The sequence below is a fragment of the Heloderma suspectum genome, chromosome 13 (genome assembly GCF_057233095.1).
Source record: "Heloderma suspectum isolate Gila_16-S chromosome 13, 16-S_ref, whole genome shotgun sequence".
NCBI lineage: Eukaryota > Metazoa > Chordata > Lepidosauria > Squamata > Helodermatidae > Heloderma > Heloderma suspectum.
The window spans coordinates 1,920,705-1,941,171 of record NC_139470.1 but is presented as its reverse complement, the minus strand read 5'-3'; the positions used below and the strand labels follow the sequence as shown (position 1 = coordinate 1,941,171).

The 20,467-nt window shown below is 49.0% G+C and overlaps 1 protein-coding gene across 3 annotated transcripts in view; it reads left to right on the top strand.

The window, feature by feature from the left end:
- The window catches only part of GRK3 (G protein-coupled receptor kinase 3), an 86,668-nt gene extending 66,846 nt beyond the window's left edge, over positions 1–19,822 (top strand). Inside the window, exons 11-22 of one of the 3 annotated variants that reach the window (XM_084820348.1) lie at positions 784–914; positions 1,650–1,744; positions 2,796–2,903; positions 3,590–3,656; positions 10,055–10,155; positions 10,689–10,755; positions 11,540–11,635; positions 12,167–12,329; positions 13,677–13,813; positions 13,956–13,991; positions 15,749–15,862; positions 17,337–18,060. In XM_084820348.1, the coding sequence (XP_084676474.1) occupies positions 784–914; positions 1,650–1,744; positions 2,796–2,903; positions 3,590–3,656; positions 10,055–10,155; positions 10,689–10,755; positions 11,540–11,635; positions 12,167–12,329; positions 13,677–13,813; positions 13,956–13,991; positions 15,749–15,862; positions 17,337–17,498 (1,277 nt within the window). In that variant the 3' untranslated portion in view covers positions 17,499–18,060. Of the gene's footprint in view, positions 1–783; positions 915–1,649; positions 1,745–2,795; positions 2,904–3,589; positions 3,657–10,054; positions 10,156–10,688; positions 10,756–11,539; positions 11,636–12,166; positions 12,330–13,676; positions 13,814–13,955; positions 13,992–15,748; positions 15,863–17,336 lie in introns of all 3 variants that reach the window. The other 2 variants (XM_084820349.1, XM_084820350.1) reach the window with 2 other exon arrangements.
- The last annotated feature ends 645 nt before the right edge of the window (positions 19,823–20,467 follow it).

The window sequence follows — 20,467 nt, the reverse complement described above, 5'->3', positions numbered from 1 at the left end:
GGACACGGAATAATGGGCTCAAGTTACAGGAAGCCAAATTCCAGCTGAACATCAGGAAAAACTTCCTGACTGTTAGAGCAATACGACGGTGTAACCAATGACCTAGGGAGGTGGTGGGCTCTCCCACCCTGGAGGCATTCAAGATGAGGCTGGACAGCCATTTGTCAGGGATGCTCTGACTTGGATTCCTGCATTGAGCAGGGGGTTGGACTCGATGGCCTTGTAGGCCCCTTCCAGCCCTACTTTTCTATGATTCTATATGGCCACCCGCAGAGAAGTGTGGTGGATCTCCGCCCCTGAACGCATGGAAAGTAAAATCTTTGGAAATCCACTGCCTGGAGAAGGATTATTTACCCCAAACGGCAGTGGATTTCCAGGGTCTTGGGCCTGTGCCAGTCCTTCCACCCAAGCTCTTTTTTTTTCCCCTCATGAAATTGTATTTTATTTTCAAATAAAGTTAAAAATAAAGGCCACAAAAAAGAGCATCATCTGTAACAAAATAATAACATAATTAAAGAAATAGAAGAACACACTGATTATAATTCTTAGGGTGCAATCCTATGCCTGTTTAGGTAGGAAAAAGTTCTACAACTCCCATGGCTGGCTGGGACATGCTGGTTTTAAGGCTTTTTTCTATCTAAACAGGCATAGGATTGCTCCCTTAATGTGTCACTGATATGCTTGTGGAACATCACTGGAGATGCCAGGGATTGAACCTGGGACTTTCTGCATGCCAAGCTGGAGCTCCAGCGCTGAGTTCTGTGTGTTCCCTCTTTCTCCCAGGAGGAGATCTTCACTACCATCTCTCGCAGCATGGAGTGTTTTCGGAGAAGGAGATGCGCTTTTATGCCACCGAGATCGTCCTCGGGCTGGAGCATATGCACAATCGCTTTGTCGTCTACAGAGATTTGAAGGTAACCCTGTCATGGAAGAACAAAATGGCTCCACAGTGCCACATGCAGCAGAGGGGTGAATAGTACGAGGAGCACCGGAGAAATGATGGAAATGGCAGGCTGGCTGTGAGAAGGGGTGGGGTGGGGTGAGTTTTCAGTTCCCAGACTGCAAAGGGAAATGAAATGGAATCATTGTGCGGGATGATAAACATGTTGTTAAAATGGCATCTGCAGCTGTGCCTACTTATTTTATGGAGCTGTGTCTTGTCGCTGTTACTGGCCCAAGACATATTCTAGAGGCAATTGGGAAAATGGCAAAGGGGAGGGTAGCTGTTTTGTAGACCGTGCCTGTCATGCGGATCCCATACAGCAGGGCATACAAAACTGGGAAAAAAATATCTTTCATTGGATCAGCTTAGGTTGGTACAAAAACCTGTAAGTTTCTGGGGCTTCACAGAGTTCTTCATCTTAATCTGTGCCTGTGCTTAGTATAGCTTTCCAGCATTTTGGGCTTTCCAGCACTGTTCTTAAAAGATGAAGGTTTAATTTGGGGGATGTTTCTGCAGAAGATAGGCCTCTCCTGCAGTTAGCACAGGTTGGTGTTCATGCTCAGCAACTCCATTGTATGTGTGTATGTGCTTGTGCGCATGTGTTTGTACATGTATGTGCGAAGTTGGTGAACATATGCGGCTGGTCAAACATGTGTTTGTTTCAGTTGCTAAGTGAAGTAACAGGTGCTTACTGGTGTGCTTCTAGCCAGCAAATATCCTCTTGGATGAACACGGACATGTGAGGATATCTGACCTGGGGCTGGCTTGCGATTTCTCGAAGAAGAAGCCTCATGCGAGTGTGTAAGTCTTGCACAGGTGCTCCTGAGCGCAGCCATGATCATGTGGCTTTCTTGCTGTTGACTCCAAGGGCTGCCTTCATGGAATGCTCTTTCTGCAGGGCAGCCCTCGAGAATCATAGGCAGCTGCCGCACGCCAGGGCAGCTTATGTGTGCATCCAGCCCGGTGCTGTGCACTTTGACCAGCAGCGTCTCAGGCCAAGAAGGGTCTTGCCCGTTAGCTGTTGGCTGATCCTTTGTAGCTGGAGGTTCTGGGCATTGAACCTGGGACCTTCGGCGCGCAAAGTGAAAGGCGGAGGTTCTCAGGAGGTGGTGATTCTTTGCCCATTACCACATTCTGTGACTCTCCTTTGCGGCTGAGATCCTGACTGCCGGGAGCACACTACACGAGTCCTCTCAACATATGTGCCCCCTCCCTTTGCCTTTGAGCTCCACCCAGGGTGCTGCATTTGAAGTATGACTCGTGGGCACAGTTAGCCAAGGAGGCCTTTTCTTCCTTCTGCTCTAAGAACAGTTGAGTTCACCCCTGGCAAACAGCACGTGCACAGAGAGAGAGACTTCCCCATCGGCTTCCTCTTAAGTAAGGAACCTCTTCTCGGAGCTTTGCTGAATTCTCAGCATTTTTCAGAGTTATGGCAGAAGCGTTAACATCAAATTGCACATCCCTTTACTGCATAAAAAGAGTGCCATTACATTCGCATATTATGTTTTTTGTTTTGGTTTTTGGCTGCTCCACAAGTATGGAATGCCTCCCTTTATTTTAAGGAGCGAGGAGCCATAGCCAGCGGCGGAGCACCTGCTTTGCATACAGAATGTCCCAGGTTCGGTCCCTGGCATCTCCAGGTGGGACTAGGAAAGAACCCTGCCTGGAACCCTGGAGCCAGTCAGTATTGACAATAGTTGGCTGGATGGACCATGGGGATGGGGGGATCTGACTCAATATAAGGCAGCTTCCTATGTTCCTGTGATCTCTGGCCTTGTTGCTGCCGTCACTCTCTCCCTAGGCTCTGACGTTTAAGGATTCTAATTTGCACCCTTTTGACCCCTTTGCTCAGGGGCACACATGGCTACATGGCCCCCGAGGTGTTGCAGAAGGGAACGGCTTATGACAGCAGCGCTGACTGGTTCTCCTTGGGCTGCATGCTTTTCAAACTTCTGCGTGGGTGAGTCCTGCCATCTTCTGTGTGTGTGTGTGTGTGTGTGTGTGTGTGTGTGGCTTCCTGAAACAAAAATCTTCACTGTCTTCTACTGTGTGAATGAAAAGTTCTCAGACCTCCTTGGAGCACCAGGATTTGTGATTAGGTGCGTTCTGTTGTAAGGAATGTGACAGTCCAGTCTAGGATGGTACGGTTGCATCGGAACTAAAGTGCCATTGCTTTGCCCTGGTTAGAAAGGCTCCTATAGAATAAAAAGACCCTTACCTGTCGGGATCAGGGTTCACCTGTTTGTTTGGCCAAAGGCTGACAAGTTGTACATGTTGATTTCATTGTTTTATTGCCTGTATCTTATGTTTTTAATTTGTTGCGCACTGCCCAGAGAACTATTCAGTGGCTTAAAAGTGTTATTTTTATGTAGAATTGGAGGCATGCTTCACCCTTCCTCACACTTAATGATAAAACCTTTTCAGGTATAAAAGGAGCCCCACCCCTCCAGGGCTTCTGTGTGAGTCATTGTTCTGGGCATGCCTCTTGTTTGGAAGAAGCAGTTAATCATACAGAGATGCAAGACGCAGCCTCCTCCTCCTCTGCATGAGATTGTGCACTTTTTCTCTTCAGTGCCTTTCTCCTTGTTCCCTCCCTCACACTCTGCTGAACCAGCACCACTGTTTCTGTTTTTCTTCTTTCTCCAGGCACAGCCCTTTCAGACAGCACAAAACCAAAGATAAGCATGAGATTGACCGCATGACACTCACTGTGGTAAGGATGTTTAGCGACGCCCCCGTGTTTTGAGTTTCATAGCATGTCATGATCTCATTCCTTCTTCTCAGTTACACTGTTCGGCTGGACCTATTTCTGTCTGAGCATTTATTTATTTCTGTTTCAAACATGTATTATGCTGCTTTTCAGGCGTCAGCAACCTCTCAGAAGTAGTTTACCGTTCTTCTTCATGATCTCTGTGCATCACACCTATGGGCTCTGCACCTGCACAAATCCTCAATTTGGGAAACTTCTATAGCTGAGGAGTTTTGGCAGGAACACTTCTCCCACCATCCCAGTGTGCATGTCCCTAGCGGGTTCCCGCTTATTCCCTCAGCTCTCTTTCGACTGCCATTGTGGTAGCCTCGTCTGGGATCGTCTCTTGCGTTCAGTTTGTCTGAAAACACTAAAAGTATTAAAAAAAGAAAAAAGAAAAAGGTGAGTTTTGATCTCCCTCCCCCCACCCTCTTTCTCTCAATACTTCTGTCTTTATCTTCTGCATTATTTTATTTTCTTTAGTTTTTTTGTTATCCTGCAATCGTTATGGGTGTATGGCCCTCAGGGTGCCATTTAGACAGTGTGGCCATTGAGGGAGCAAGTTACTGCTGTCTGACGGACACTTGCTGTGTCTTTCCTGCCTTGGAGAGGGCCACATCGTTGTCCTCATTGCCCAGCATTCTCAAAACAAGCCCGGCGAAATCATGCAGATCGGCTAAAAGCCTCACTTTGGAAGAAAGCGCTGGAGGCGGTTGCAGAGCCAACTCCGATGGTTCAGTCACTTAATACACACCCACCCACCACATCTGGGGATATTCCTGCCTCACAGGAGCCTGCTCAGGTATCGAGGGACGTGTCTCCTCTGCATTCTGCACAAAAGTCACCGAGCACAAGAAAGCCCCCTATTCCTGGAAGAACGCTGACACTTCCGTTGTCCAAAAGCTGACCAAAAAGGCCAAGATGCTGAAACAGGAGGTAATATCTTCTTCAGAAGTGAAGAAGAAAGCCTGTAAGAGGTTAGCAGTCTCCCCTTGGGATCGGACCAGACCATGCTCCCCATCTTGGGATCAGTCTAGGTCTCTGACACCAGCAGTTGCTGCTGATGCCCCTGCGTGGCCTCGGGATCGACCGCCATCCCTGGTACCGAAGGCGATTCCCACTGCTCTACCAATGCTTTTTTCGCCTATCCTGATGGTCATCTTGGCATCAAGATTGGACCCGGTTCCAATTAGGTCAACTTCGAGGGATGAGATTCGGGACTTCTCCCCGCCTCTGCCACCCGCTCTGCCACCTCATCCATGTCATTCTCTGAGGGGAGATGGGTTCCGAGATAGACATCCAGCCTCTTGGTCGCTTCCATCAGGCAGGATCAGCCCGCTAAGTTCTGTGAGCAACCATGAGGGTGGTCCTGGTCCCCGTTTTCAGAGTGGGGCCCAGACTACAACTGGGATCTACCATATAGGGGACCCCGAGATTAGGAAGATCGTAGAGATGATCCTTATGGATGGCATCGCCATTATCACCATGAGGGCCCATCAGATTGGGTGCCTACCCATTACTGCATCCGGCCATCGGCTACAGCTTCAAGACTTCCTGAACCACAAGAGACTGTTCGTTGCTCCTCCACCAGTTTCCAGGGAATTGTGCAGCCTGCTGGTGCTTCAAATGCCTCTGCCTTATCCACTTTTGAGGCAGTAAGTGTTGTTTCCTGCTTCAGCCACGCTACCACTGCCTGTACAGACACCGCAGCGTCCACAGGAACAGGCAGATGATAAGCAATCCATTTGTAAGCACCTTGAAAACAATGCCTTGATTACTCAAAGCCAACATGGATTTGTCAAAAACAAGTCCTTCCAGACAAATCTGATCTCATTTTTTGATCAAGTAACCTCCCTTGTAGACCGTGGGAATGCTATAGACATCATATACCTCGACTTCAGCAAAGCTTTCGACAAAGTGCCCCATGATATCCTGATGAGCAAACTTGCTCGAAGTGGGCTAGATGAAACAACGATCATGTGGATCCACAGTTGGCTACAGAATCGGACTCAAAGAGTGCTTATCAATGGGACCTTCTCAAGCTGGGGAGAGGTAACGAGTGGGGTACCGCAGGGCTCAGTCCTGGGCCCAGTGCTCTTCAACATGTTTATGAATGACTTGGATGAGGAGGTGCAGGGAATGCTGATCAGATTTGCAGATGACACAAAATTGGGCGGGATAGCTAAAACTTTGGAAGACAGAAACAAAATTCAAAGTGATCTGGATAGACTGGAGCGCTGGGCAGAAAACAACAGAATGACATTTAATAGGGATAAATGCCAAGTTCTGCACTTAGGAAAAAGAAACCAAATGCACAGTTACAAGATGGGGGATACATGGCTCAAAAACACTACAAGCGAGAAGGATCTTGGCATTGTTGTCGATCACAAGCTGAATATGAGCCAACAATGTGATGTGGCTGCAAAAAAGGCAAATGGTATTTTGGGCTGCATTAATAGAAGCATCGCTTCCAAATCCCAGGAAGTACTAGTTCCCCTCTACTCAGCACTGGTTATGCCTCATCTGGAGTACTGTGTCCAGTTCTGGGCACCACAGTTTAAGAAGGATGCAGACAAACTGGAGAGGGTTCAGAGGAGGGCAACAAAGATGATCAGAGGACTGGAAACAAAGCCCTATGAAGAGAGACGGAAAGAACTGGGCATGTTTAGCCTTGAGAAGAGAAGACTGAGGGGAGATATGATAGCACTCTTCAAGTACTTGAAAGGTTGTCACAGAGGAGAAGAAGGCCAGGATCTCTTCTTGATCATCCCAGAGTGCAGGACACGGAATAATGGGCTCAAGTTACAGGAAGCCAGATTCCGGCTGAACATCAGGAAAAACTTCCTGACTGTTAGAGCAATACGACAATGGAACCAATGACCTAGGGAGGTGGTGGGCTCTCCCACACTGGAGGTGTTCAAGACGAGGCTGGACAGCCATCTGTCAGGGATGCTCTGACCTGGATTCCTGCATTGAGCAGGGGGTTGGACTCGATGGCCTTGTAGGCCCTTTCCAACCCTACTATTCTATGATTCTAAGCTGCGGAGTAGGCCAGCCTCCTGCTACCTACAGAAAGGTCACCTTGGGCGCGGAGGGCTGTGAGTCCGATTCCACCTCTCTCACTTCGCACCACCCTTCCTGGTCGTCTCCTGACATGGCAGTTGGATCTCAAGACACGATCTCTCCCTCAGAGGATCTGGGGCATTTATCAGATCAAGTTATAAGAATGGTCCAATCACGGGAGCTTGCTACCCAACAGGCTGCCCCTGCAGCACAGGACCCAGTCTTCAACACCATCAACACAGACCTATCGAGATCAGTCGCGATTCCTCTTCTGCCCGCCTTGTGGGATACGATTAAGCAGTTGTGGAAAGCCCCCTCCGTCATGTCTCTATGTCTATGTGGTTGGAGGGAATGTATTAGAAGGTGGGTGCTGAATTTTTGTTTAACCACTCTGCCCTGAATTCAAGTGTGGTCGAGGTGGACCAGGGGAAATCCCTCAGGGTCCATTCTTCGCTGGTGGGCGAAGAAGGCTGGTGTCTTGATTTTCTTGGACGTAGGATGTACTCCTCTGCTGCACTTGGCCTGAAGGTCTCCAGCTACCAAGCTGCCATGTCTGGTATCAGCTGTTCTTCTGAGAAAAGGTGGGAAAACTATTAAAGCACCTCCCTGAGGACAAGGACTTGGCTTGCGTTTTCCAAAATGAGGCAGTGAAACTTTCCAGGCAGTAGATACACATCGCCAGACACCAGGTGGACAGTGACGCCAAGCTCCAGGTTAGTTCCATTGCTCTCTGACGACATGCATGGCTTAGGTCAGCAGGACTCTCTCAGGAGGCTCGGCTCCAAATAAAGGACCTCCCCTTTGATGGCCAAGGTCTGTTCAATGGCAAGACCGATGAGGTGCTGGACTCTGTTCAGCAGGCGAGAACCGTGGCTCCCAAGATGGGCTTCCAGCAGCAGCCCCCGGCTCAGCAGCGGTGCCACTGGTTTCAACTCCCTACAGCTCCTTACCAGCCTCCAGCATCGGGTGCCCACAACAGCCACGTCAGCAGCCTTTGCAACCAAGGAAGCCCCGTTCAGCGTCAGAGTATTGTCCCTTCCGCCAAAGGGGTGATGGGGGAAATAAGTGGTGTCTTTGGCTGTCTCTCCCTTTCTGTTTGTCCAGCTGCTCAGTCCCCCATTTTCGGCACCGTTCTGTCCCACTTTCTCTGCCTGGATCAACATCACCATGGATTTTCCATCGCACGGAAGGGGTACATGATCTAATTTGATGCCCCCCCTCCCCCGGTACCATAGGAGTTACTACTCCATCACCGGTTCTCCATCAAGAGCTCATGTCTGAAGGATGGAGGGCTCTGTCGGATCCTGGACCTCCGGGAGTTGAACCTGTGTATCTCACCCAGGAAGTTCTGCATGGTTTCTCTGGCATCTGTTCTCCCTCTCCTCTCCTGGGGAGATTGCTTTGCCTCTATGGACCTCAAGGATGCCTACTTTCGCATCACCATAGAGGAGTCATACCAGTGCTGTCTCCGCTTTGCCATGGATACCAACACCTACCAGTTCTGGGAACTTCCCTTCAGCCCCACCACTGTTTGAAGGGTATTCACCAAGTGCATGGCAGTGGTCTGTTCCCACCTCTGGGTGCAAGGTGTTGAAGCATACCCTACATATGCTCGATGTTCACCGTGCTCTGGCCTTTTACAAGTCAAGGACTGAACAGTTCTAACATTCACCTCGCCTCTTCGTGTGCTACGGTGGCGGATGCAAGGGCCGGCCTCTCTCAACTCAGCACTTCGCCTCCTGGGTCGTCAAGACCATTGAGCTATCGTAGGAGCTGGCTGGACTCAAAATGCCTGCCCGAGTCTGAGCTCACTCTGCTCGTGCGGTAGCAACTTCAGTTGCATTCGACAGGGGGGCTGCCATTCCTGAACGGTGCTTCTCTGCAGCCTGGTCGACACTGTCTACCTGCATTCATCACTATAGACTGGATGTTCGGGCTAGAGCTGACTATACTTTTGGTCGTGCCGTCTTTTCCTCTGTTTTGTAATAGGACACTGACTCTCTACCTTGTAAATCAGCTTGCTACTTGCCTATATATGTGATGCACAGAGCCCACAAAGAAGAGAGACAGCTTGCTGCCTGTCACTGTAGTTCTTCGAGTGGTCATCTGTGTGTTCACGCAACCTACCCGCTGTCCCCTCTTTGGTGTCATACTTAAGTTCAGTGTTAGGCACCAAAGGTATTTCTTCTTGGTTCTGAGGCTACAATGTCGGTCTCGAGGAACTGAGGGAATAAGCGTGAATCCTCTAGGGATGTGCGCACTGGGACGGTGGGGGAAGGGTCCCTGCCAAAACTCCTCAGCTGTAGAAGTTTCCCGACTTGAGGCTCCGCGCAGGTGCAGAGCCCATATATGTGAATGCACAGATGACTGCTCAAAGAACTACAGTGACAGGTAGCAACCTGTCTTTTTCAGTAATATTAAAAGAAAGCGCCCAGCGAGCTTTCCCTGGAGAGCATATTCTAAAGTTCAGGTGCCACAACAGAAAATACCCTGAGGATATTTGATCTAAATGCCCAGCTGATACAGTCTTCTCCTCCAGATGTGTTGGACTACAACTTCCAGTATCCCCCAGCCAGCTGTGCTGGGAGTCATAGGCCAATACATCTGGAAGGTGCCAGGTTGAGAAAGGCTGATCTAATGTGTTGTGATGTATTGTTCATTGTACTGCTTGTTCAGCACACCCAAGTTCTTTGCCATTCTCAGCTCATTTATCCATGCAACGACCCTGCAAGGCAGGATGCTGGGTGTGGAAGTGGTTAATCAGAGTGTCGGATTAGGAGCAAAGAGAACCAGGCACAAAGCCATGCACAGCCATGACACACTCTGTGGGTGACCTTAGACTGGTCAGCATCTCTCAGCATAACCTGCCTCACAGGTGGGGAGGAGAGGACCATGTACATCACCTTGAGTTCCTTGGGGAAACAACAGTACAGAAATGTAATTAATTAATTAATTAATTAATTAATTAATTAATGGTGATGATAAAATAACAAACTGGACAGTGAGAGAGAGGGTGGCCGGCAGCCCACGGTTCATTCAGTAAGCCTTATACATAAACCTGACTTGCTTTTCCCAAGAAGAGGCCACATCTTCTGAGCATCTTCTGCTGCTTGGCTGGTCAAGGTAGTTCTAGACCTTCCATGCCTTAAATAACTGCTTGGACTGGTGCTATCTTTGTCTGGGGAATTTTCTGTGGGGTTTTGGGTGTGTGTGTGTGATGTCTTTCTGGAGGATCTGTCCTTGGAGGAGAGTGTGAGTTCAACCCCAGTGACCTTCTGGACTTGTTTTCTTCTCCCTAGAATGTGGAATTACCGGATTCATTTTCCCCCGAACTTAAGTCCCTCCTGGAAGGTCTTCTTCAGCGAGATGTTAGCAGGAGGCTTGGCTGCCAGGGAAGCGGGTAAGTTCCAAGTGAAAGCATAAGTGCTTCATGATGTCAGAAAAAGTGTTTCCTTTCAGCTGTAAGTAAAGGAGCGAGGATTAAAAAAAAACACCTTTCCCCATGGCTTGTACATTTCTAGACATATTTCATCTCTAGTCTTACATAAAAGCCTTCCTACCATGTAGTTTTTAGAAATATTTTGCAGGGAATAAAGGACAAGTAGCAATGCATTAACACCTTGTCTTAATCATTTTATTTATTGTTCTAAAATAAAATATTGTTTAATCTTTTGGACATTTTTCGGGATTGAACCTGGGTGCTACTGAGATATGGCTCCTCCTCATTATATTACATTTTTACAAAGGCTTTTTGCCCCGCTTCCCCCTTTCCTGGAAAGCTGCAGTATGTTAAAAGTTTTATTAGAATATATTGCCCTGTTCCATGGCTTGAATCCAGATGCTCTTTATGTTTCCCTTTAGAAGGATAGTGCACTGTATATTAAGCTTTATAGTGTAAGGGAATCAAATTTTGGTTGTGATTTTATTCCTCAGTGCACAAGAAGTGAAAGGACACTTGTTCTTCAAAGGGATTGATTGGCAGCACGTCTACTTGCAAAAGGTGAGCTGTCTTTCTCACCTGGCAGCAGCAAGGGGCCACCCTGGGGCAAGGCCATCTGCTCATCGGTCCACTGAGACTCGAAGGCTCTGGGAAGGGACCCAAGGAGCCCTGAGCCACCCTTTAAAGGGCTCTGCAGAATAAACAACAGGCCTGGATTCTGCATCGCAGTTCATGGCGGCAGCATTTCTTGCCTTCTGCCAGCGCAGCAGGGCTTCCTTCCTAAAGGCCCTGCAATGGGCAGCTCTTGAGTAAACGAGGACTCTGCTTGCCTCTGTATTAGGTGACATGGAAATCCAGAATGAAGAGGTCGCTGTAGTTTTTGTGCTGAATTTTTACACGGTTGCGCTTCTCTTGTTCAATTTTATATTGGAATTTTATCATTCTTACTGTATGCCTCCTGATAGCTTGCTGAAGATGCAGCCTATTAGGGCTGGGCAACGTGCAGGCCATGGTCTGCATGCGGCCCCTGCTGCCCTCCCCAATTTGTAAAAAAAAATAAGTAATCCCCCCCCCCACACACACACACACACACTGGCATCTGGAATGGCCATTCTGAAGTATTTTTTACCCTTTTGGCACTCCATATGCCACTAAAAAAACAAAAACTTTTCACTTCAGGGACTGGGGGGTGGAGGGAGATGTGGCCTATGGGGAGGGGGGAGTCCAGTGGGACAAAAATGGCCCCCTGACCTCCTGCTGTTGCCCACTCCTGTTTTAATAAATAAAAATAAGGCTTATCCCCATGTACCACAGGTTTGTAACTCTGTTACCCTTGATTTGCCAGTACCCCCCACCCCTGATTCCTCCGCGGGGAGAAGTGAACGCTGCAGATGCTTTCGACATCGGCTCCTTCGATGAAGAAGACACGAAAGGCATCAAGGTGCGAGGTGGATGTTTTCCTTCGGTGTTTCAGAATAGATATGATGGGTGGGGAATTCCGCAGTGGGTATGTCGACCTAGCAGTTTCCTGGGTTCACAGCTTGGTTGTTCCACACAGGAAGCTGGATTAAGCAGGTCCTGTAAGAAAGAGCCCCTGCCCCAGGCTTTTGAGCTGTTAATAGAAGGGTGCGTGATGGTGGGTGAGGGCTGGCGGCGCATGGGGGCTACGAGTGTGACTGTATGTTTCAACAGGTGTTGCAACGGTTACCAAGCGAATGTACATGAAGTGCTTTGAAGACTTGAAATGTGCTATGTAAACGTTAAGAATCATTGCTTAGAATTTGTTGGGTTTGGGGAAGGCTTTGCTTAAGACAAGGGTGCCTCTTGAGGACTGATAGTGCCGAGCAGGACTTCTCCCCTAGATCCATATGATGATACAGATCCTCTTCAAAGAATGGGGCCAATGGCGGAAGGTGACCGGTTTTCCCTCTTGGTGATGCCTTCTCCTCCCCCCCACACCCCTTTTTCCCAGTTGCTGGATAGCGACCAAGAACTGTATAAGAACTTCCCCTTGGTCATCTCGGAGCGCTGGCAACAGGAAGTGGCAGAAACAGTTTACGATGCGGTGAACACCGACACGGACAAGATCGAAGCCAGGAAGCGAGCAAAAAACAAGCAGCTTGGCCACGAGGAAGGTGAGAGGCGGCTCTGGTGTATGATTCTCGTCTCTGGAATGTGAGAGCCCTCCATGGATGGACAGCGAGGGTACAGCGGGTTGGGTGGGAGGGCGATTGATCTCTCTGCATTGCTGAGGAGAAACGTTCTGGCATTAAGTGCTCCTCTTCAGTTTGGCATTTAATGATGCTTGCTTTGAACTCTTGCACCGCCGCTTGTTTTCTTAAAAAGAGAGGTGTCCAGACGTCCTTCCTGCCAAATTCCAGATGCCTGAGGGTTTTCTGTGGCCACTGGGGGCCTGTTGTTTTTTGTATAGCACCATCCATGTGCATGGCACTTGACAGAGTACAAGAGGGAAGTCCCTGCCCCAAGGGGCTTGCAATCTACAATTTGGCAACCTCCTGTGATCTATAGGAAGCAACGGGAAGGCAAGGCAAGAGGCAGGCAGGAGACGAAGACGCCATTATTTCGGAAAAATGTGCTTCAGCTTAGTTACAGTGTGGCCTGATAACTAGGGGGCAGAGCCAAAGACGTCATGGAAAATGTGGACTTTGAGGAGGCATGTGAAGTAAGTGTGTGTGTGTGTGAGAGAGAGAGAGAGAGAGAGAGAGAGAGAAGGAGAGGTAGCCTGACACAGATGCTGTAGTGCCAATCTGAAAGGGCAGGAAGGGCCAAAGGGCATGGACTTGAAGGAGCAGGAGACCTCTGTAGAGCTGAGGATGATGGAGCTGATGAGTGAAGGTCACAGCAGGGATGTTATTTAGGCAGCTGGTTATCCTCAGAGTAGTGGTTTGTGTTTAGATGTTGACCCTCCATCACTGCTATGTTTCTTCAGGTTTCTCTTCTGTTGCTCTCTCATCCCCCTCCCTCCCTCCCTCCCTCCCTCAGCTTGTTTCTCTGCCTTGTTCTTTCCTCCACTGTTCTGTCCCTCTGCTGTCAAAATTAAAGAATGCAAGAGGAGCCATGCAGCTGGTTCAGGCCAAAGTCTCAACTAGTTCAGTGTCCTTCCTCCCATAGTGACCACCCAGATGCCCCAAAGGGAAGCCACAGACAGGGCAGGAAGGGATCAGTTGCTGCCCAGGAGTTAGTATTCAGGGGTAACCTACCTCTGAACCAGGACTGGCGGGAAGGGGCTTCATATGTAGCCATCGTGACTAGTGATCACTGATCGACTTCAGTGAATGTGTCTGATCCCTTTAAAGCCACTTAAGCCATCACAGCATCCTGTGGCAGGGATAGATGGTAAGCTCCTTGTGGCGGGGACCTCCTTTTGCTTCTGTTACTCTGCCAAGTGGTCTGTGTGCCGATGGAGCCATATAAATACGAGTCCCTGCCCTCCCTTAATGTGGTTTTCCATATTGCAACAGACTACGCTCTCGGGAAGGACTGCATTATGCACGGGTACATGCTGAAGTTGGGGAACCCCTTCTTAACTCAGTGGCAGCGGCGCTATTTTTACCTCTTTCCAAACCGGCTGGAATGGCGGGGAGAAGGGGAGTCGCGGGTGAGTTACCATCGCGTGCCCACTCGAGAGGGAGGGGGAGCCCTGCCGCCTTCTCCCCTCTTCAGCTGGGCCTGGCGGGCAAACATAGGGAAGGCGTGGGAGAGTTCTGGGTAGACTGTAACGGCCTCCTTCTCCCATTTAGGACGCTTGGCACACTTACACAAAAAAACACAAACGGGTAAGGCGACGGAACCCCTCTAGCAGCAATTCCCAAAGTGCCAATTTGTTGGCTGTGGGAAGTGAGCAAGCTTCCTGGGAGCACAAAGCAGCCCTCCACAGGGGAGGGTGGCCCCTGTCCCTCTGCATGACCCACTGGTCTCGCCTTGCCTCGTTCCAGGTAGGCTCTGCCGAACTGGGTGTGATTGGATTGTTCCTTCTTGCTCCTGACACAGCTGAATTATCCACTCTCTGTCTGTCACAGAAACACAAGGATGGGCTCTGTCCAGGGCACATAATGCCTAATGCTTACACACTCCCTAAAAGGAATCGCTTTCAGCTGCAAGAGTGACGCCTGCGCATCTCTGACTTTCAGTTCCAAAAAAAGTGTGCCGCAGCTACTGGGCCTTTGGGAATTGCTGCTCTGTAGGATCAGCCCCTGAGACGCAGCCCTGTAGCAACTGTAGAAGAGTGCAGTGTTGCTTCCTTTCGGGGAGCCTGTCCGCAGACCTCGTTACGTTCCCTGTTGCCGTTGTGACAGTAGCCTGCTCCTTTAATTCCTACTATTTTGCTGGTTTTATTGATATAACCCACTTCTAGAGCTCTAAAATGGGCCCTCAGAGTGGCTAACAGAACATTTAAAAAAAACAAATCAAATTGGGGGGGAAAAGAGATCCTGAACCAGCAGCAGCATAGCTGATAATAACGTGAAGCAGTACAAAGGATACTGATGAAGGAAGGCACCTGAGAAAGAGGGAAAGGGTGAGAGCACCTAAACGTGCCAAGTGAGGAGGCTGGCTGGAAGGTGCGTCTACCTTCCTACAGGATGCCTTGGGTGAATTTATCTCGCCCCCACTTCCCTCCCTCCCTCCCTCCCTTGGTAAATATTGTGGAGCATCCTTCCACAATCTGGTGCTCTGCGAATGTTTTGGACTACGACTTCCAGCATCCCCTAGCTAGCCATGGTAGCTGGGTATGTTGGGAGTCGTAGTCCAACACATCTGGACGGCACCAGGTTGGGAATCGCTGTTATAGTGCCTTCAGGATTCTGCTGTGTATAGCAGAGAAATCTCCCAGTTGGTGACAGGAAAAAAGAAGCGGCTGTAATGGCCAAGTTGCTTCTAGGTTTAAATGTAGAGTGTTGTGCGGCAAACTGGAGTGCAAGACAGCCTCGTTCTTCCCGCTTCCTCACACCCCGTGGGGAAAGCCATCAAGCTGGAGAAGGAAAAGGACCACCCCGCCGATTCCCCAGCAGCATCCAGTCTCAGCCCCTTTCCTTGCTGTCCTCTCTTTCGCCTCAGGAAAGGGCAGGATGGGTGGATCGGAAGCAGGTTGGTGGCCAAGCCCCCAACTGCAGGATGCCATGAGCTGGTTCTCATTCCTTCCCATCCAAGTCAGACAAGGGACAGGGACTTGGGGTTGAGCATGCATGAGTCACGAACAAATTCCAGAGGAGTTTTTTTTAAAGCATGCTTCCCATAAGTGGCAGTCGTTTCACAGAGATGTCTGGTCTGAAAAACATAAATCCTCTCTTCTTCTTTTGGTGAGATATCCTAGTGTAGCGGCATTCCATGTTGTGACATTTTGAGTGGTCTTATTATAAGGCCCGTTCTTCTGCCCTGTCTATGGAACAAGTGGATTCCTTTTGAGCTCCTCCTTTTCCCTCTGTAAACAATTTGCAAACACCAAGAAGTACAGTTAGTGGCCTGGTCAGTTTGGCCTGCTGGCTGCGGTTGCAATGAACCTTGAATTCAGCCTGGATTCATTTTGCTCCCTTAGCAAAATCTGCTGACGATGGAACAAATCGTGTCTGTGGAGGAAACACAGATCAAGGACAAGAAATGCATCTTGCTCAGAATAAAAGGAGGGAAGCAGTTTGTCCTGCAGTGCGAGGTAACTTGTGGCTTTGTGTTTTTGGTCTGTTTGTGGGTGGGGAGGAAAGACAGCTCTAAACTCAAAACATACACACACATGTATGCTCAGCTTTCCATGCCCTGGAAAGCTGAACATATTCTGACAATAAAAGCAAGCAAAATAATGCTTTTTCTGAGAGTACATCACCTGCATCTTCTCAGCAGTCCTTAAACAACAGCCTTGTAAGGGAGGCTAGTATTATTGGGAAAGGAAGGCTCCAGGTTCAATCCCTGGCACCTCCAGGTAGAACTTCTAGAGACCTCTCTCTGAAAACCTGGAGGTCTGCTGCTAGTCACTGTAGACTAGTGGTGGGGAACCCTGGGCCCCCCGGCACGCTTCCCTGTCTGGCCCATTAAGGCACCTCCCCCTCCCTGAAGCCCCACCCCATAGGGAAGGCAAGGGGAGAGGGAAGCAGCAAGGGGAGAGGGAGGCAGCTGCAAGCCACTGAGTTTACGGCAGACGCGAGAGTTGGCGTCCTAGCGCGCAGCCCCAGGCTGCCAGTAGCCCTGCTGCACTACTAGCTTGCAAAGGAGCTGTGTGCCCCTTGCGTGGCAGAGGCACAGAGAGTGCTTCATAAGTCACTGGGCGAGGCTCTGAGCATGTCTTGAGCCACTCGGGTGTGTCTTCACCTTTTCCTTGCGTCTGCGGCGAGATCGGGTAGGCTCTTGTGTGAACGTCCTTGGGCACTGCCAGTGCTTACCCCGCACCGCTGTTGACTCCTGCAAGGGAAGTCACATCCTGAGAGGCCTCGCCTCCCCCTTGCTTGCTCAAAGTACACGACTTTTATGACCCCCGGTCCCGTAGGACAGGAAAGTGTGCGCACCAGAATTGCTCACCTTAAAGTTCCACATTTCTGAGGACTGCAAATTTAGAAACGCCTGATTCCCTCATTACAGTGTGCCGTAGCCAGCTTCCCAAAAGCACAGAGGTGTTCGCTGCCTGGTTTCGGGTTAGTTATCATGGCTCTCTTCCCCCTGTCCCCTCTTGGGTAGCAAGCAGCCTTGTACATGCTCCAACACCCACCCACCCCCTGCGTGCAAAGTGTTACCATTCTAGCTTGCCTGCCTCCTGCTCTCTTAGCCCCTCTTCAGGGTTGAGCTGCCAGCATGGACACCTCTTGAAACATTTGCAAATGGCAAGTTGGGACATGGGACGGCAGCTGTGCACCGCTCCAGGGTCTCTGGCCGAGAGGGTTCTCCCCAGCTTCTGCTATGGGATCCCTTGAACTGGAGGTGCAGCCAGGAATTGAACCTGAGACCTTCTGCATGCAATTCAGTGGCTTTGTCCCCATCCCCAACTTCTGGCACCTTTGCCACATCTCCCCCCTGAACAGCCCCCCCCCCCCCCATTACCAAGATTCTTGCTGCAATTCAGGGAGAACTTAATTTCTTAGGTTTTCTTGTCATCACAGTGGATTCTGAAGAACTGATTTGTATGTGCTTGTTTTTTCCAGAGTGACCCAGAGTTTGTACAGTGGAAGAAGGAGCTGACAGAAGCGTTTATGGAAGCCCAGAGGCTGTTACAGCGGGCACCCAAGTTCCTGAATAAATCGTGCTCCACAGTGGTGGAACTTTCCAAGCCCCCGCTGAGCCACAGGAACAGCAATGGCCTTTAGGACCAAGGTGGACAGAACAGCATTGTAGGGAATATTTGTCTGTATGTCACCACATCGTTCTAAGTTCCTTCTGCAGTCCCCAAAACAGGGTGTAGGGCAGAAGTGTGGATGCTGAGTGCAGGGGGATGGTGCCAGGAACCTACTGCAAGGCGTCCAAGAAGGCTGATGCGATGGCCAGGGGGTGGGGTGGGGGGGATGCCTCACACACCCTGGCGGTGTTACCCGACGGGTGGTCCCCCTAATATGGCGGAGGAAAGGTGTTGCGTCTTTGCAATAAACCCCTTCAGGTACATACAATAGACCTGCAAGCTGAAATGACTACTGTGTCTTTATGCCAAGGAGGTGGATGTGCCCTTTGACCTTTGGAAGGAGTCTCCACCTTTTGGGGCACGATGACTCTTTCCATGCCCTTTCCACCCATCATGGATGACTTTCTGTTCTGCCAGCTACCAGCAGCATGCTTCTCGTCACGCGCTCAACTGAACTGAACTCTGTAAGCGTCCTGTGGTTTTAAATGTTGCTATTGCTGCTGCTGCTTGGGAAACACAAGCGTTGAATTCTGATCAGTCTCATTTGGTTGCACTTCCTACTTGCATCTGCCACGTTTTTGCTTCCTTGACACGCATGCTGGGTTACGCCCGACACAGAAGATGGTGGGCTGACTGGGAGAAGCGGGTGGCAGCTTTGTCTCTTGTTCAGTTGTGTGTATGTGCTGCTCCTCCTTTTTTAAAGAGCTGGTTCCACTGGATGGGTTTACGGTGAAGACCGATTCAACTTTTCCCAATTTCAGGTCAACAGCACTTTAAAAAGAAAGTTTTAAACAAATCCAGTATTCAAATGTGGTGCATAGCAATTTTAGGATTGGGTTGCAGATAGATGGGTGACTTTGCTCATCTAGATGGCAGCTGCAAAATCTGTCACCCTAGTGTCCTCGTCCCCCTGATATTTCTGTCTTGCGAGTATGCTGCCTATCTTGAGCATCTCTTCTGAGGAAAAGCAACAGGAAGGAATGGAAAAGTTGCCACTGGCCATCCATGAGATCACACGGAAACCACTGCAAAATGTGGCCCATGGATATCGTCCCCATTTCTGGATCATTTCTCCCTTTTGCAAAGTCTTGGAGTCCCTTTCCACTGGGGTGGATTCTGTAGAGAGGACCTATTCTTTAGGATATGATTAGTGTGAATGCTTGCTAATTCTGGGTTCTGTCGTTATATATTGTATGCATGTAGCTCTCCTAGAATTTCTCTGAAGTCAGAGCTTAGTTCATTTCTTTTGGTTGGCTGCTGTCAATTTCCATGGCCCAGAGATTTTGATAATGGTGTTCTTGAACAATGTAGTAGCTACTGAGTTAAGGAACTTGGAACTGCAGCCATCATGAATTGCAGTGTCTGCTGAACAGCATGGCTGTTCTCAAGGGTTGCTGAAGTATCTCTGTGGGTCTTAAGTCATAGTCTTTAAAAAGACTAATCCCTGGGACTCTTCTTGGATCTTTTTGTTCTTGGACCGTGCCTGCGCAGTTCCAAGGATCAGCTGTCTTGCGTCAGTGCACCTGCTCTGTGTCCTGGGCATGTGTACGAAGCTCCTGGCTATGCTGGTCTTCATGTGCAACAGAGGCCGTATGGGGCCTGCTTAGGGCCCTGTCTAGTCTGTTCGACCAGCTAGTTGACTGGCTGGCTTCCAAGTTCCAGCACAAGAATATCCTCAAGCAAAATGGGGATGCCTCCCACGCTGCTGATGGCTCTGCACATTCTATGCTTGGCCTGAGGAGGGCTGCCCTTTGGATAAGTCCTTGCGTCAGAGAGATGTCCTTGGGCGTTGTCTTTGCGTTACACGTTTTAGTTAGTTTTGAGTATAGCATAGCCACATTTTCCCCCCTCCAGACTTCCCGATGTTTTGTGATGCAGGCTGTTAGTTTTTTGTATGGAGCAAGATGCATCTGCAGTGGGAAGAAACAAAATGTTGCATTCTTTCTTGGATCAGCTTTTAAAAAGGGGATATGATTCTGAAAATATTGCTGGGCTGACATTTGAGTAGACTGTACTTGTACATGATGACCTTTCTGCAAACCTTCAGTAAGCTATTATTTTAAATAGCCTGGCTTTAGATTATTGTTAGTATTTTACTAGAGGCAGCTAAAATTCACTGTAGTAGTGTAATAATAATTCCTATTTCCACTTTAGTGAATTCCCAATAGGAGTAAAACACGAGTGTGAGCGTTTATATATTTGATTGCAGATCCACTGTGCTCTAGAATACTCTCAAAGTTTATTGGGGGGGGGGGGGTAGTTTCATACCAGTGTCTTAGTTTGACTGCTGTGTACAAGAAGAAAAATGTCTACCTTCCCCAATCCAAAGGAGGTTTACTGTGTTTAAGTTCCACTGAGATCAGCGGGAGTTGAATTTGTGGTGAGTTCAGTTCTACTGATTTCAGCAGAACAGAAGTCCCACTGATGTATTTCTGGACCAGGGTGTATATGAATGGGGGCAGGGGTGGCAGCTGATTTTTAAAGTATTTTATCACTAGTAAGTTTTTAAAAATCCAGTTTGGAAATCTAGTTCGCGAAAGATGTGAAATGAAAACAAAGGCTTACAAAACCATTTTATTTTTATTTTTTGGTAGATTCCAGTTTATTTGCTTAATCCCTCCTTAGGCTAAATAAAATTCTTGGAGTTCGCTTTTCCCCCACACCCCCATGGAGTATGTAAAACATACATGTGGAAGTGACATGGGCAGAAGTGAGATAACAAACTGAACATTGTTGTGCTCAACCTATGAAGCCAGCCCCCCCCCCCCCACTTCATACGTTCACAAGGGGTTCGCAAAGTGGGAGAGAAAAGAGGAGAACCTGCAAGGACATCAACAGAATTAAATAAGAGATTACATTTCTATTTAGGACGATAATTAACCTGCAATACTTTCCAGTCAGGAATTTGAGACCCTTTTTTAAAATTAGGAAAGCGATTTC